At 35.4% G+C, this 15,075-nt stretch overlaps 1 protein-coding gene across 5 annotated transcripts in view; it reads left to right on the forward strand.

Annotated features, from left to right (window-relative positions):
- LOC142327992 (protein CutA homolog) overlaps positions 1–15,075 on the forward strand; it is a 49,074-nt gene that overhangs the window by 9,518 nt on the left and 24,481 nt on the right. The window contains exons 1-2 of one of the 5 annotated variants that reach the window (XR_012757138.1): positions 3,689–3,912; positions 5,608–5,697. Coding sequence is in view for 1 of the 5 variants with exons in the window: in XM_075371420.1 (XP_075227535.1) it covers positions 5,552–5,697 (146 nt within the window). In the remaining 4 variants the exon portion in view is untranslated. Of the gene's footprint in view, positions 1–3,688; positions 3,913–4,006; positions 4,133–5,529; positions 5,698–15,075 lie in introns of those variants that run through there. The other 4 variants (XR_012757135.1, XM_075371420.1, XR_012757136.1 and 1 more) reach the window with 4 other exon arrangements.

The following is a 15,075-nucleotide window of genomic DNA, read 5'->3' on the forward strand; positions in this document are numbered from 1 at the left end:
CTTATGTTCTTCAATTATTACTGTAAATTATTATGGTTCCTGTAAATGTTAGCACTTGTTCTTCTATCTCTGTACTTAAAACCTAATTTTTTAAAATGCTGAACATTTTATTTCAGTCTACATTATCGAATACCTTTTCTAGGTCTATAAATGCAAGTATGTTGGTTTGTTTTACTTTAATCTTCCTTCCACTATATCTGAGTGCTAAAATTGCTTCCTTTGTCCCTATAGTTTTCCTGAAACCAAATTGGTCTTCTCCTACACTTCTTCCACTCTCCTCTCAATTCTTCTGTACAGACTTCTAGTTAGATAACTACCTTCTAGTTAAGATTTTTGATGCGTGACTAGTTAAGCTAATTGTTCTGTATTCTTCACATTCATTTGCTTCTGCTTTCTTTGGTATCATGATTATAACACTCTTTTTGAAGTCTGACAGAACTTCCCCTTTTTTGTAAATATTACACACCAGTTTGTATAATCTATCTATAGCTTCCTCACCTGCACTGCACAGTAATTCTGTAGTATTCTGTCTATTCCAGGAGCCTTTCTGCCATTCAAATCTTTTAATGTTCTCTTAAATTCTGATCTCAGTATTGTTCCTTCTTCTTCGACTTCCTCTTCTTCCTCTATAAACCATCTTCTACTTCATTTCCTCTATATAACTCTTTAATATATTCCACCCACATATCAACCTTTTCATTCATATTATAAATCGGTGTACCATCTTTGTTTAATACATTATTAGATTTTAATTTATGTACCATAAAATTTTCCTTAATTTTCTTGTATACTCCATCTATTTTACCAATGATCATTTCTCTTTCCCCTTCAATACACTTCTCTTTAATCCACTAGTTTGCAGTTCCTGTTTATAGCATTTCTTAATTGTCAATAGTTCCTTTTATTTTCTGCATTCATCAATCAGCTGCAATATATCTTCTGACATCCAAGATTTTGTACCAGTTCTATTTATTCCGCCTAAGTTTGCTTCTGCTGATTTAAGAATTTTCTTTTTAGCATTCTCCCATTCTTCTGCTATATTTTCTACCTTATTATTTTACTCAGACCTCTTGCAAAGACATCCTCAAAATCTTCTTTACCTCCATTTCCTCATGTTTCTCTAAATTCCGCCAATTCAGCTGATACCTTTTCCTCAGGTTTTTAATCCCCAATCTATATTTCATTATCACTAAATTATAGTTGCTATCAATGTCTGTTCCAGGGTAAGCTTTGCAGTTGATTAGTTGATTTCTAAATCTTTGTTTAACTATGATATAATCTATCTGATACCTTCCACTATCACCTAGCTTTTTCATGTGTATATTCTTCTATTATGATTTTTAAACTGAGTGTTGGCAATTACTAACTTATTATTTGTGCAAAACTCAATGAGTTGGTCCCTTGTTTCATTCCTTTTACCCAGCCCATATTCACCCACAATATTTCCTTCCTTGTCTTTTCCAGTGCTTGCATTCCAATCTCCAACTATTATTAAATTCTCATCCCCTTTTATGTGTTTTATTCCTTCATCAATTTCTTCGTACACACACTCTACCTCATTCATGATGGGCTCTTGTAAGCATATAGACGTTAACAATCATTGTCGTCTTAGGTTTTGATTTTATCACTATTGCAATGATTCTGTCGCTATGCATTTTGAAATATTCTACTCTCTTCCCTATCTTCTTGTTCATTACAAAACCTACTCCTACCTGTCCTTTATTTGAAGCTGTATTGATTATTCTAAAATCACCTAACCAAAAGTCATTTTCCTCTTCCCACCAAAACTTGCTAATTCTTACGACATTATATTTAATCTATCCATTTCCCTCTGTAAATTTTCTAACCTACCAGCCTTTTTTAGACTTCTAACATTGCATGTTCCAACTCATAGAAGGTTATTTTTTAATTTTCTGATGACTCCTTTCTTAGTAGTCCCCACCCGGAGATCCAAACGGGGGATAGTTTACCTTAGAAATATTTTACCCAGGGAAGGTGTCTCCATCTTCCTTACATGAAAATACAGTAACATTTTTTTGGAAAAAACCAACTGTAGTTTTCCATTGCTTTCCCTTAACAACTACTGAAAGAGCTGCTGCCCTCTTTCAGGAATCATTCCTTAGTTTGGCTCTCAACAGATACCTCTCTGATATAGTTGCACCTTCAGTCCAGCTACTGTGTATTACTGAGCACTCAAGCCCTCTCACCATCGCAAGGTCTCATGATTCATAGAGGGAATACAAGTAGTATATCACTTGCTAAAGGTCTGGCTGATGGAATAGTTATGACAAAGGATACCATTTGTATCAGGTCCCCACAGTTTTGGATATTTTTGTACGTCCCGCAGGCAGCTGAGGTAGAAAGGTTTGTTCAACTTGACATTGTAGAAGCTCTGTGGACCTAGCTCTCTGGTCATTGTTTTGGTAATGACAATGTTCTATTTCAACCGTAGTTGCAGTTTAATAACAATTATACTTTTTTGTCTACTTTTGTAAATTCAAGATGTTAACGCATTGTGAATTCGAAATATTGGACAACACGCGGTAGACGTAAATGCAATCTTCTCTACTTGAGAGCTGGGAGGTCATTGCAGAATTATATGTTGAAATGCACCTCTACAACGCTAATATCGCCCTTAGTTCTTTACCAATATAGGCAATCCACAGCAACTTTAATGCGTCTGTTGATAACAAAGGTGACAACTTCTTCAGACTTTTCCTAGGTGTCTTACCAATAAATCAAGCTCTTTACTTCCCTTTAAAATTGAGAACCTTAGAAAAAGCGATTACATTTCTACCAAGAAAATACTGAGTAATACGTAAAATTGAAAAGAAAATCAACAAGTTATATTTACTTAAGGAAATCGGACCTCATAAAGGTCTGTTTAAATAAGCTAATACTTCAATCTCATGAAGTGAAAAATTTATTATTAGAGAACAAGCCATAACTAACTACTGTACTAAGCCATATCAAGACGTAGGATTAATACAAAGGCATAAGTTGTAATACAGCTTAGGGGGTCTGCGAGTAACTATTCCAATCATGCAAGCGGTTCTAGTCAAAAGTTTTGACGCTTATTTATTATCCTTGGTACGTTACAAATGACAAATCAAAAAGACTTGCATGTGTGTAAAATTTCAAAAATTTTTACTTTCCTACTAAACAACAGCGAAAAGGTCCAACTAAAAGGTCCAACAACTACTGGTCCACGATGAAGAGCATTAAATATCTGACATTCCGTTAATAAACAGTGAACAACTCTACTATTAAGTCGAGTTGTTCCTAATAAAGGGAAAATAAATATATTTTAGGTCAAATAAATGTATTTCACTTTATTCTATTCAAGTTAATGTCTCATCAATTCTTCACAGTCCAAATCTGAAAATTATTTTGTACGTCGAGAGTTGTCAAGTAATTCCTCATATAATTTTGAATAAAAATAATAGTGAAAATAATCCTAGAAAATTCACGAGAGTTTGAGAAAAACAGACATAGAACTATGTTCTAGCAAAAAAGGAATTATTTAATTTAGAAGAATTCATTATCTTGTAAAAATAAAATACTACTAATTAATTGTAATGATATGCTTGCAAACTAGTATAATTCAAAAGCAAATTAGTATTAATATAAAAGTACAGTATTACAATTTATATAATTAATTTATGAAAAGTATATCGCAAAATTTAATTTATTAAAAGTGTATCACTGAAATGTATATGTATATACTGTATGTTACGTTAGTAGAATGGTTCCATTGATTCAGTTAGAATAGTCAATTTATATCGTACAGGTTATGCTTGGTCTGGTCTGTAGAAATTCTCACTGCTGTCTTCAAATGCTGTAATCGTGGAATTGGAGATTTAATTTATCTTTCTACTATTACTGTCTAACTTGGTTTATTGTTGTTATAAGGTAAAATATTAATTTAATTAACTTTTATTTACGGAATTGAAAATTTTTTCATTAGAATGTACTGTGTGTTGAATTTTCTGATTATATTTTTCAGCACTAAACGATTGATGTTAACGTGAAAATGACTTAAGTTGGAATCTTTTTGTTCTCTGTGATTGTTATACGTTTATGCCGATAGTGTCACGAGAAACGATACTCTCTTTTTCCTGTTTAGCCTCCGGTAACTACCTTTTAGATAATTATTTTCACAGACCCGTATTAGATTTCTGTTCATTTTTGCGAAACCATCTTAAATTAAAATTTAAAGTTCTTAAGAGTAATATAATTTTGATTTGTTTACAAAGTGTTTTAAATTGTAGCAGGATGAAAATAGATGTATACTTATTTTTATTCCAGAATTCGTAGGTTCATTGGAATAACTCATACAAATATAAGACAATAATATCGTTAGTTTTGAATATTGATTGATTTAACATTTTAATTAATCATTTTATGAGCGTACTTACTGGAGTGTGCTTAAAAGTCTTTTAACATTGAGTTTTAAAAAGGTAGTAACCGTAATTTGTATTCCTGTGTATGAGTTTTGCATTTTTCAGAAGGTTTATGTTACCCTTTTAAAGTTAAAGTTCAGAAAAATATTTTTGACAGAATTACATTCAAGATACATTTTGGGATAAAATTAGTGCTCCACAAAAATTTTCTCACCCTTAAGTAAAAAAAAAATTATCAAAACAGTAAACTTCACGCTTTTATAAAAGTTGATAGTTCTCAATACCATTTCTTTGTAAAGTTACTCAAAACATAAGCAAGTTAAAAGCCATGAAGTTAGAAATGTACCGAAACTGGTGGATGAACTCATTAAATATAGAAATTCAAAATATAGTGAATGTAGAAAATTATATATTAATGTAAAAAAAATGAAATAATAGGAATGCAAAGTAATAATGGAGGATCGGATGATTAAGAGATCTAATGAGGTGGAGAAAAATGTGATTAATGGAAAGGTAGATGCACAGATAAAAAATTAGAGAAGATTTTGGGGAAATAAAGACAAAATGTATTAATATCAGAGATGCGAGGACAATCATTGTTGCAAAGAAAAGAAAGAGGTAAGAGGTGGTTTATCTTTTGAACAAATATGAAAAATTTTCTGACAAAGTATTATAGAAGAAATAAACATCGATGGTATCAGTAGAATACTATACTGTGATTTGAATTTGATAGGGTTCTGAAAAATTTAAATAAGAATAAGCAGGAAGAATTGATGATATGCTATCTGAATCTACTTGCCACGTGAGAAACAAGTCTCAGTAAGCTGGGTTATTTTGTAGTCAAATAGATTGTTTGTTACAAGGTATATTAGATAGACCAGTTCAGTTTCAGAAAGAATATGCTTAAAGAAAGTCTATTCTGGCCTGCAGATTAAGTTTAGAAAGCAGGTTAAATTAAATAATTGTTAATTATTTAAGGTTAATTAGGAAGTTAAATCCTATAAATATTTTGTTGATTATTATATGTATTTAATATCATGTACTTAAGCAACTTGTAGCCCTACTTTCTTGTAAATATCTTGTGAAAGATAAATTTAATCTATTAAGTTTAATTTTGTTGTTTCAGTTAGAAACACGTCATTTTATTTATGACTGTTTCACTCAGTTTGTTTATGGGTGTTTGTTTGTTGTCTTTATTTACAAGACGAACTATATCATCGATGATCGAGGCAGGTGCATTTTCTGCTGCCTATGTTACGGTACCAGATGAAGAAGTTGCAAAAAAAATTGCGCAGTAAGTAATTTAATTAATTAAATAATTTTTTTTATTTTGACTGAAAATTAGTCAAGTTAATGTGACAGTAATTTAACAACTTTCTCTGGATTCTACAGAAAATTAGTAAATTGATTTAATTTGACTTCAGTAGAGATTTTGTATTACCTCAGAGGTTTAAATTGAAATTACTAAATTGCATATCTTGTATGACCAAAAGAAATTACAAAAGTAATGAGGAATATTGAAAAAAATTGTGTACAAAATGTTCCGTTAAGGTTAAGTAACTTTTAAACTGAAACAGGAAAACGAGATTATTGCCAATGAAATGAGGAAATTATATGAATAATTAATGAGGAAATAAAATAGTATAAATGAAATGAAATTGGAAATGTTTACCAATGTAAAATATAATGATATAATAAAATGACCTCATTGTTCAACTGTAAATGTGTGTTTGGGGATAACACATAAATTTTAATTTTAACACCCATCAAGTAGATTAGTTTATCATTTTAAAGGTCTTGTTTATATATTCATTGCTTTTTCAGAAGTAAGTTTAAGGTGATAATACTGATATCAATTCATAACCACTCGGTATTCATAAAACAACAGGATTGCAAATAATATAATAATGCTCTTTTGCGCTCCATGTTACCCTTTTTATTTATTACTATCTTTCATCACTGTGTTTCAAGAGCTCATTATACTGAACATTTTGATCAAAGTCCCCAGTTTCTAGTGCATATTAAAATATATTTTATATTGTATTTATTAGAAAAAAATTTTTCTTGTATATTTTCAAATCAAATTTTGTTTTTTAATATTTGATATTTATATTATTTACATGTGTATAAAACAAGGTTGGTCAGAAGTAACTCCCAAATTCCCTACTCCTGTAGTTAAAATGCTAGTAGATCAAGATATATGTAAAGAATACCCTACAATTGCATATCATTCCCTACATTTGTATTCATGGCATGGAGTGGTAAGTAATGTGCATTCATTATTGACATGTATTTTTAGAGATGGCAATTCTGTCATCACAAGACAATGATTATCTAATATTTATTTTGGAATAAGTTAAAAATTTCTGCATTTCCTGACATAAAGACCATATTGTTATAGGCAACAAATTTTAGAGCTGCCACTTACCAGTGAACTGTGTTATGCTATTGAGTGATGATGCTTATTTTCATTATCAGTTTGAGTTAATAAATAGAATTTTCAGAATTTGCAGAAAATAATCTTTATCGTCCTTATTCACTATCCTGATCAGAGGCACTTCCTTTGTGGATTGAATCGTCCTCTTCTATTTTCATTATCCTTTATTACTTCTACCTTGGACAAGTGTGATTCAGATCATCCCAACCCTAGGGGAAGGCACCCGTCTTGTTGTGATGGTTCCAGTCACCCCCCCCCCCCCAACCACCGCAAGTTCGTAGCCCTGATGGACTTTAACGGGAGTCGTCTTTCACCCTCTAACTCATAGTAATAAGCCAGGCCTCATTGGGATGTCACCAATGTAAATGCCTCAGTAAACATTTACATCAGTGATTTTCAAACTCAGCTTTTGCCTTTGCTGTAGGCCTCGTCTGTACATCTTAAATGTCCTACATCGTTGCCCTCTGAACTAGCTAACCGAGTTCACGGAAGCACGAACCCGCGTGTAGTTCTACCTTTAATTTGAGCCAATTTCTAGTAAATGACTCAAAATACGAGGCAATTTAACAAAAACATACCATTAGAAGTGTTGTTCACAACAACAAAATTTAGTCCTAGTTCCCTTAGTGAACTCGATTTCAGTTCATAACCCTGACTAGGTTTCATTATGGACTCCGGCCTGGTCGACCAGGAATAGGCGGACAGACCTCTTACTCCCACTCAGCTCCATCGCAGAGTCCTGCATGACATTTACTTAATGTCAACCATCGTCATGATGCCACTACACCTCATGGCTGCATGGGATCCATTACCTCAGCAGTGCAGTTGCCATTCTGCCGACAGCTAAACAGTCACAATAATCACCACAAATTTAATATAACTGTGGCTCGATGCCAGCACACCTACCCTAGGCCAATCAACTGCTCAGGCAGTCCCTAGCCAACCGGGCATGCTACTCTATACACCTTCAGCCATCCTGCTCAGGGTGAGGAAGCGAAGGAAGCCAGCCACAATTGTCCATTCTCTGTGAGTCTGTGAGTTGACTTGCAGATCAAAGAAGGAGTCCACTCTCTCAAGTTCCCTAACAACTCTGGTACTTTCAGCTTTGTACCAGGGACAAACATATAGGACATGGTCCACAGTATCATCGACTCTACACTCCGGAGAAAAGCCGGAGTCAACCAAACCAAACCAAACGTAACCAAATTATTCCTAAAGGCACCATGTCCTGAAAGGAATTGACTTGTGTTCCGATTGAGGAAGACCCAACTATTGCTTGCAGCTCTTTAACATTTGGAAAGATACCATGAGTGTACTGACCAGTAGAAGAATCGTCTCACCTAGCTTGCTAGGTAAGAGTCAAAATCTTGGTCTTCAATTTCTTGCATACGCCCAGAAGTAAGAAGGCCTTCCTTCTTGGAGATGTACCACTTGCTACGTTCCATAGCTTAAATATCAAGGGGTTTAATGCCGGTGATAACAGAAACTTTCTCTCGAGAGATAGTTCTGTAGCCACCGACAACAGCTAACAATAGAAGATGCTGGGCTTGCAAAAGAATATCCCTATAACATTGGAATTGTAAACGATGAGTCCAGACAGGTACAACATTATGGCCTCACAGACACCTTTGTAAAGAATATGCATGGTACGATATTCAACCTCCAATCGATATGGATAACTCTACGGACGCCAAAGAAGGCATCAATGCCCTTCTTCGCAACAAACTGAAGGTGCTCCTTAAATTGATGCCTCTCATCAAGGATGACCCCCAGATACTTCTGAACAGTAACATACCTAATTGGAAGGCTCTATGACAACCCGCGGATGATGGGTTGATGCTAGACGACCTTTAAGAAGCATCATAGTGGCTTTCTCTGCACTGAAAACCATCTTATGGTGAAGACTCCACAACCTTAGAACCTTATATGCCTGAGTGGCTCTGAGCTCTATCTTGGCACGTGATGCAGCAGCCACTGGGCATCCGCAGTCGCATGAGAGAGTCGAACTCAACAACCCAGATGAGTGGACCTAGAACACTGCTCTGTGTACAATCTTTAGACAGGGTCTTTCTTACATTCGAACCACCATCATGAAGGACAATGGTTTTATCGCTGAAATAGCTCAAGTGAGTTCTAATCTCATCTAGCTTGCATCCACACTGCTGAAGTTGAAGCAAGGCAGAAGGCCACCAAAAGTTATTGAAAGTCCCGGATGTATCCAAAAAAACACCAAGTACATATTTGCACTCACTGGATGAAGCCAAATGCATCACCCTAAGAATTGCGTCCTCCGTGCCCTTGCCGGGATGGAAACCATACTGGTCATGTGGTCCATTAGCATGTGGTTAAAAGTTAACCTACTATTGATGCGGAGATACAAGACCTTCTTGAAAACCTTACCTACTACAGGCAAGAGCATCAGATGATGGTAAGAAGAACTTACAGTGGGATCCTTGTCACCACATTTGAAGAGCAATTTCAACACACCACGTTTCCAACATGCTGGGAAATACCAGCAAAAAGCATTCTATTAAAAACCTTAGTCAAAGGACCAAGAATTACCTGGCAGTGTGTGAACAAGGAGCTCCACTGTGGTACCATCATATCCGGGGGCTTTATTCCTAGCCAGGCTACAAATTACTTGGCGGACTTCCACCTCGGTAATTTCAGAAGACAAATTCTCTGAGCAAAAACCAACAACTTCCCTGCGTACACATTGATGATATGAGGTCTCACCAACCTCAGTATCTTCTGGAAGCAGATTGTTCATCAGAAGAGAAAGGACACGATCTTTATCTATAACAAATCCATCCTGGGTCAAGAGAGCTGAAGAAGAATGTCTTTTTTGTGCTTATGACTAAGTACTCTATAGATAACACCCCATGGGTGTTTGTTTCCCTGCTCTTGTACAAAAGAGTGCCAGGAATCACGCTTAGAAGTCCTAACCTTATGAAAATACTTGGTTCTCCTCTGACGATAATCTGTAATCAGAACTGCATGCCGATTAGAATCACCCTTATGCTTTGCGGCTCTCCTGAGCCATCCTACAGTCCGCTTCATCGCGGTCAAATCCCGAGTCCACCAACCAGAATGGTTGGGTCTCTCTCAACCCGTGCTTCTGGGAATCAGCTGCTCAATGATCTTAACTACCGCAGAAGAAAAATTCTCTGCCAGGTCATCTAAAGGGACCTCATCCAGACTTTGAGCAAAGACTCGAAGCCTGACTGCAAGAATGTTTGAAAGCATGCCTGTGCAGGAAGCACCCCTGCTGAACAGGAACGTTCCCCCTAAAGACATCGCGCAGCTCACCTACCAATCCAATGATTGCTCTTGCAATCATCCTACCAGTTAACCCTACCAGTTAAGAATCCTACCAGGGATATCCTTATCAATGGTAACATCGATGTTGGTACCATGGATGGCCCTTCACAAACCAACTGCATTGATGAAGGTACACAATTAGTTGGCTACATTAATAACATCAAAATGATGCTGTGCGATGAAACCTTCGATTAATTCTTCATCCGTGATCTCACTGTGCCAAAGAAGCAATTTGGCATTCACATCAACTCCTGTAAGAATAGGACGACCTGCTACCAACCTAACAATCCTATCCCATCTTTCCAAGTGTTGTGCAGTTAGATCCCTATACTGAAAGTACAAACTAACGACAAGTAGGTCCAAACCATCCATGGCAAGCTTAACAGAGACGTAATGCGTGTCAGAGGCCTGCGTATGAAGACACTATCTATAGACTTCCTGCACAGTACGGCGGATTTGCTGTCAGCAGCAAAAACTTCTTCCAGCATGGAAAATCTGGGAGATCACCCTTGACCATGTACGGGTGTTGTAGAAGAACAACATCGAAGCTCTGTTTACGGCAAGTTCACCTAATCGAACTTGGACTGCATAGGCACCCTGGTCAATTAAGCTGACCAAACCTAACTATCAAGGGAGTTGAAATAAATCTCAACTGTCCTCTTGTAACAACCACACTATTCCCAGAGTGCCTATGACTCTTACGCAACCTTTTATAGTTGATGCAAGTTGGAGCCTCTTTTTTTCTGACTACAGTCATCGTGCTTGTGGCCCTCTTCACCACAATGTGCACAGACCGTCGCATACTTACAAAATTTGGCCCTGTGGTCGAAGCAACAACATTTGAAGCATCGCAACACGTCAAGGAGTACCTTGACGTGGCAGGATGTGAAATCCAAAAAGACTCTCCCCTTAGATGAGAACTTCTGGAAGAGACCAGCACCTACCTTGAACACACCATGATACCATGCAGCATCATGGTTACCAGTCTTGGAAGACCAATCTACACTCATAAATGGTAACGCGGGACGTACAACCATGCTTGGAGTCAACCTTGACCTCAAGCTTCCTAACCGCCAGCGAGTTCTTGATGACTTGGACAGCCTCCTTGTTGTCCACTACAATCACTAGATCCTTGTTGGTCTTTTTGATATCCCTAATGCAAAGGCCTTTCCGGCTGTCATGAAGGGCAGCCTGGAAATCCTTTTTCAACTCCACACTTGTTTTAGATGCGTTCTCTGGCTATTGACAAAAAGAACCTCAGGTTTTTTTTGGCCTGGCTGGCTTCATATTTCTACTGAACAACCTCAGCATAGCGCCTGGGCTGTGCTGGGGCTGGAACATCACGAAGTTGGCTCTTTAATTGTTAGAACTAGGCGCGGGGTCTTCTTTCGCGGTTAGGTTTCTAGCTTAGTTCCTGCGGGTGACATGGTAGCTATAGGTGTCAGTTGTCTTCTTCGGAAGGCATAAATCTAAATCTACTATCGGGGTGAATTTACCAATGTGGATATCCCTCGGGGCATGTGATCAGTGGCATCTCAACGAGGTCTTAGCTACTTTCTGGAAACCTTTAGTGGCTGAAGATTCCCTACGCTGAATGGACCTACAAGAACTCTCTCTGTTTATCTTCTACATTCTGGAATGGGCAAACCCACAAATGTGATAACTGCCTGCAGCGAGCACTGGCAGCCGGAGACCTTAAGTATTCTCCTGTCACTCTTCGTACCTCTTGGCCGCTACTGAATTGATTCGAAAACCACAGATTACGGCCCTCATTCTGAAAAGAACACAAGCAGGACTAGGGAGTATTCTCTTGCTCGTTACAGAGACTTACGACCAGGAATCGTTGACATCTTTCAGCCGCGATGAGGCAGGTCCACATTGATAAATCATCACCTTCATCTTCCAAAAAAAGTGGATGACAAGTCTTAAAATAAGTGCTGACTGTGATAACAGCTGAGATCCAAAAACCCTGACACTGTTGGAGGGTACACACACAACCAGACAGCCCAAAAATAGATGAAAATAAACCACAGCTCACAGATCTTTGGACGCACTCAAGGAGACCAGAGATTTGTGAATCAGATCAGCCACCACGAATCCATATAAGCACAATGCTGGTGGCATCTTTTGTTAGCCAATGGGACAGCATATTCTTCAATAAGGAAAGCTCAGCTAGTCAGGGGTCTTGTTAGTCTATGGAACTGTTCAAGGACTCTGCTTTTAATTAGGAAGTAGCACAAAAAACCAAAGTAGGGGTTGGGATTCCTTCTGGGTGAAGCCTCCTACTGTTTCTTTATAGATTGTTCAAATGTCGTGGTCTCAGGAATACATTTTACTATTTCTTTATTACATCTTTAAATGTTATCATAACAAGAAAGTTCAGTTCTCATAATTATGAAGTATCCCTCCAGGAATAATTATTAAATCTGTTACTTTATCAATAATATTCATCAGAAGGCATCTAAACGTAACAATAACTGAAGTTGTTATAACTGATTGATTACTAGTTCATTATCTTTTTGTGTGAACCATAATTAAAATTTTTCAGTTATTTCTGCTGATATCATTTTTAAAATAATGAATTGGATCTAAATGAATTGTGGTCTGTGGGCTATTATGCCTAAGATTACAATGATATTGGCTTTTTTATTCATTTACATATGTTCATACTAGAAACAGACTTTTTTTTATTCACTGTACATCAAAAGGTATAGTATCATAATATACTAGATTTAATCATTGTTACTGGCCGGATGAAGTTTTGTTTTCGTAGTTGTAAAGTATATTGTGAAAATGCAATAATTTTTTATCACTGATGTACTTTTGGAATCTATTTAGCTAATGACATTACTGCCCCAGAACTTAACTGTTACGATGTATCATTGGTTACAAATCTGTGCTCAATTTTAGCTGCATAAAAATGTTGCCAGCTTATGGGAGGCAGAATACATAGATTTAAAATGAACATGCAGTAAGTAATAATCGTTAGAGGTTAATGTAGAAAAAGGTTTGGGTGGAAGTGGATGGAGACAGAGGTAGCAAAGGACCTGCTGTCAGGCAGATGATGATAAACCGTAACTAAATTAATCATGCAAACAATAAAACATTAAAATAAAAAATGCTTCAGATACATTTAAGAAGTTAATGTCAAACAAGTAAAAAAGAACTTAATAAACAAAAAGTAAACAAAAGTAAAATAAAAAAAAGTTACTTAATTAAAAAAGGGATAAATGAATGTGAAAAAAGTAACTAGTGGTGGCAATTGCACTATGCAATTTATATGATATACAGTATGATGCAGTTTGTGTGATTTATTGGAATTCTAAGGATTCCAAAGGAGGTGCTTTCACTTTCAGTAACAGGAAGTCCTTGTAATGGAAAAATCTGAAAGATTTAATGATAATAAAAAATTATTCTCAATTTTTATATTCCTCATTCAAGAAAAAATAAGAAATATTTTTAGAGAATGATCTATTTGTCTAAAATTATCAAGGTTCTAATTCTTTATACACAAAAGTAATAGTTAAAAAAATAATAATTAACAATTAAAATAACCTATTTTAAATTCTATTAAAACTTCATAATGATAAGCAATGAAAAAGAAATTTCTCTTGGTTTATCAAAATTTTCCTCGTTTACTCTTTGAGTTTCCATGTGAAATATTCATCCATTTCTCACTGATTGAAATACTTTGTGTTGTTTCAATATTGTTAATAATTTAATTGTTTTAACAATTTTTATTATTAAAATTAATCATTTATAATATATTTTAGATACAATAAGAAAATTGTTGAAGAATGTTCTTGCTCTTTATTTATATTTCTATAATTTTTAGATTAGAAAAAAAAATTTTGAACAAATCTTTTTGTTCTTTATTTGGTTATATAAATTTTTTCAATTAAATTGAGTATTTAAACCTGAACCTGAATTTTCATTTATGACCTAGTTATTTAATACCACTTTTGGTAGTAGAAGCTACAGTTAATATTTCAGCTTGATTTGTCAAGCCATTAGTAAAATATCACAAGTTAAACCCAAATCTGAATATTCTTTTGTGACCTAGATATTTAAAACACCACTGTGGGTAGTAAAAGCAACAGTTTGAAAGATCAGTTTGATTGGTCAAGCAGTTTCTAAGATATCACTGTGACATTTATATAAACATTCAGAAGAATTTAGAAAATTTTTAATAAAAAAAAAGAAGAAGCTTTAAAGCTATTCTTCAAGTCATTTTTTTCTGACTTCTCACTGAGATACGTAGCTTCAAAGACATGCTTCATATTTCACTCTTACATGCTATAAACATGTACAGGAACCAAACAGCAACAGTAACAATTGAAGAACATAAGAAAGAAGCCGTAATAAGAAAGGGAGTCTGACAAGGATGTTCCCTATCTCCGTTACTTTTTAATCTTTACATGGAACTAGCAGTTAATGATGTTAAAGAACAATTTAGATTCGGAGTAACAGTACAAGGTGAAAAGATAAAGATGCTATGATTTGCTGATGATATAGTAATTCTAGCCGAGAGTAAAAAGGATTTAGAAGAAGCAATGAACAGCATAGATGAAGTCCTACGCAAGAACTATCGCGTGAAAATAAACAAGAACAAAACAAAAGTAATGAAATGTAGTAGAAATAACAAAGATTGACCGCTGAATGTGAAAATAGGAGGAGAAAAGATTATGGAGGTAGAAGAATTTTGTTATTTGGGAAGTAGAATTACTAAAGATGGACGAAGCAGGAGCTATATAAAATGCCGAATAGCACAAGCTAAACGAGCCTTCAGTAAGAAATATAATCTGTTTACATCAAAAATTAATTATTTTTGAAAATATTTTTGAAAGTGTATGTTTGATTAGAAGCTTTTGAAATGCAGTGCTATAGGAGAATGTTAAAAATCAGATGAGTGGA

Source organism: Lycorma delicatula, chromosome 7, assembly GCF_047948215.1.
Source record: "Lycorma delicatula isolate Av1 chromosome 7, ASM4794821v1, whole genome shotgun sequence".
In the NCBI taxonomy this organism is placed as follows: Eukaryota; Metazoa; Arthropoda; class Insecta; order Hemiptera; family Fulgoridae; genus Lycorma; species Lycorma delicatula.